General features: G+C 30.2%; 1 protein-coding gene across 1 annotated transcript in view; it reads left to right on the top strand.

The window, feature by feature from the left end:
- The window catches only part of LOC113818646 (acid phosphatase type 7), a 19720-nt gene extending 19176 nt beyond the window's left edge, over positions 1-544 (top strand). Inside the window, exons 10-11 of the mRNA XM_027370833.2 lie at positions 1-127; positions 368-544. The exon at positions 1-127 is cut by the window's left edge and continues 42 nt beyond it. Of these exons, the coding sequence (XP_027226634.1) occupies positions 1-127; positions 368-433 (193 nt within the window). The 3' untranslated portion in view covers positions 434-544. The remainder of the gene's footprint in view (positions 128-367) is intronic.
- The last annotated feature ends 2769 nt before the right edge of the window (positions 545-3313 follow it).

Genomic DNA, 3313 nt, shown 5'->3' with positions numbered 1-3313 from the left:
GAACCATGACCACTTCATGCCTGCCCAGCCAGACTGGTCTGCCTTCAGAGCCATTGATTATGGATACACACGGGTCAAGATCTTCAACAAAACACACATGTACTGGGAACAAGTATCTGATGATCAGGCAAGTATTGTTATTATTATTGTTATTTTTATTGCTATTATCATCAGTATTATTATTACAGTTATAATGATAAAAATGATTATTGTTGTTGTTGTCATTATTATTATCGTTGTTGTCATTATTATTATTATTTATTAATCAGTTTATTTCATTATGAATTTTTTTGATGAATGAATATGTAGCCAAATGAATAAGTTACTATAAATAAAAAAGTTGACTTTTGTTCTTTATCTTTCACAGAACGGAAAGGTGATTGACAATGTCTGGCTTATAAGAGACAGCCATGTGTCCTATGCTGAACTCTAGGACAGGCAGACACTCCCTTGAAGATGATACAGTAGAAAATGCTCAAGTTGGATTCTTGACTTGCATCTGAGACACTGGGATGATTTTCATCCATTTTTTGCAAGTAGCAAAGGAATGATTCTGAGTAAAATCCTTGGGAAAAATATATTTGGATGATATGCATGTATGTATGCATTAATGCATAATACATACATATATGTATACATATATATATATATATATATATATATATATATATATATTGTAGAAAAGGTATGAATGAGACTGGATATCTTCACAATACATCTCTTGTATTGTGAAGATATCCAGTCCCATTCATACCTTTTCTACATTTGTCTACATGGATACGTTACATATAAATATACATATATACATAAATATATACATATATATACTACATATATATATGTATATATATATATATATACATATATATATATAAATATATATATAAATATATATATAAATATATAAATATATATATAAATATATATATATAAATATATATAAATATATATATATATATATATAAATATATATATATATATGTATATATATATATATATATATATACATATATATATATAATTATATATATATAAATATATATAAATATAAATATATATATATATATATATATATATATATATATATATATATATATATATATATATATATATATATATATAAATATATATATATATATATATATATATATATATATAAATATATATATATATATATATATATATATATATATATATATATATATTATATATATTATATATTATATATATTATATATTATATATATTATATATTATATATTATATATTATATATATTATATATTATATATATTATATATTATATATATTATATATCATATATATTATATATTATATATATTATATATATATATATATATATATATATATATATATATATATGTGTATATGTATATGTATATGTATATGTATATGTATATATATACATACATACATATATATTCCCAATGTGAAGATTTGGATAAGTTCAGGCCAAAAGTTATGTATATTTTATCAGTAATACATGAAATATGGATATACTGAATTTTCATACATAACTATTGTGAAATGACTGTGAGTATTTTTTGCACACTGTATCATTACACTATCTTTATAGTAGTTATGGTTGTTGTTGATATAAGTTTAATTATAGTCCATGATTTATGATAAGGAAAATTTTGCTAGTCTTTAGGCATCAGAAAGCAAGATTCACTTTACAATGCCTGCTACACATTCATATATATTTATACATGTCCTCAAATATATTTTAAGTTCAGTATTTGATCACAAATTGCTCTTAGAGAGATACTTTCCAAATATTGTTAGTACAAAGAACAGCTGAAATATGTTTGTGTATCTCTGTCTCAGTTTCTGTCTATCTCCCTCTCCCCCTCCCCCCTCTCTCTCTCTCCCTCTCCCACTCCCTCACCCTCTTCCTCTCTCCATCACTCTCTCTTCCTTGCTTCCAAAGAAAGGATACCAATGTATAGACGTTTTTAGACTTTCTGGGAATTACTAGTCTAAAATCAATGAAAGTAGGTTCATTTATGGTGCAAGATAAACAGTAATAGCATGGTTGTGCAATAATAAGAATGAATATACCTACTTAATATATATCTACTTAAACACACACACACACACACACACACACACACGCACACACACGCACACACCCGCACACACAGCCGCACACACACCCGCACACACCCGCACACACACGCACACACGCACACACGCGCACACACACACACACACACACACACACACACACACACACACACACACACACACACACACACACACACACACACACACACACACACACACACACCACACCACACACACACACACACACACACACACACACACACACACACACACACACACACACACACACACACACACACACACACACACACACACACACACACACACACACACACACACACACACATGTACACACACACATGTACACACACACACACACACACACATGTACACATACACACACACACACACACACACGTACACATGTACACACACGCATTCACACACACACACACACACACACACACACACACACACACACACACACACACACACACACACACACACACACACACACATGTACACACACACATTCACACACACACACACACACACATATACACACCCACCCACACATGTACACACGCGCACGTACACACACACACACACATGTACACACGCGCACGTACACACACACACACACACATGTACACACACACACACACACATGTACACACACACACACACATGTACACACACACACACACACACATGTACACACACACACACACATGTACACACACACACACATGCACACACACACACACACATGTACACACACACACACACATGTAAACACTCACACACAGTGCATTTATATTACTGGTGTATTTTATTTTATGTTATAACTGACAGATTGCAGTGTTTACTTTTTAATCTGTTATTTTTTGTGGTCTGTCGTTGATGCTACAAGTAACCACAGACTCTGTTGAGAGAATATCCATACCTAATTTTTAAACTCTACACTGAGCATTCCTTTATAATTGAATAATCTGTCTCAGTTATATTTTCATGTAGCATGTTATATGAGTTACATAATCGCATTGTATACAATTATATAAACTCCCAATACCTCAATTAATTATAATATTAATTGAAGTAAGCAATGTATTATCCATGATATGATTAGTGTGGCACAGATTTTAATAAATGCATATATTTGGGATATTGATATATTGCAGATTTTGGAATTATCCTTTTGATTCTGAGTTATCCATTGAAAACGAA

This window comes from Penaeus vannamei, chromosome 2 (assembly GCF_042767895.1).
Source record: "Penaeus vannamei isolate JL-2024 chromosome 2, ASM4276789v1, whole genome shotgun sequence".
NCBI classification, from domain to species: domain Eukaryota; kingdom Metazoa; phylum Arthropoda; class Malacostraca; order Decapoda; family Penaeidae; genus Penaeus; species Penaeus vannamei.
The sequence above is the reverse complement of the archived record's forward strand: the minus strand, read 5'-3'. Positions and strand labels throughout refer to the sequence as shown.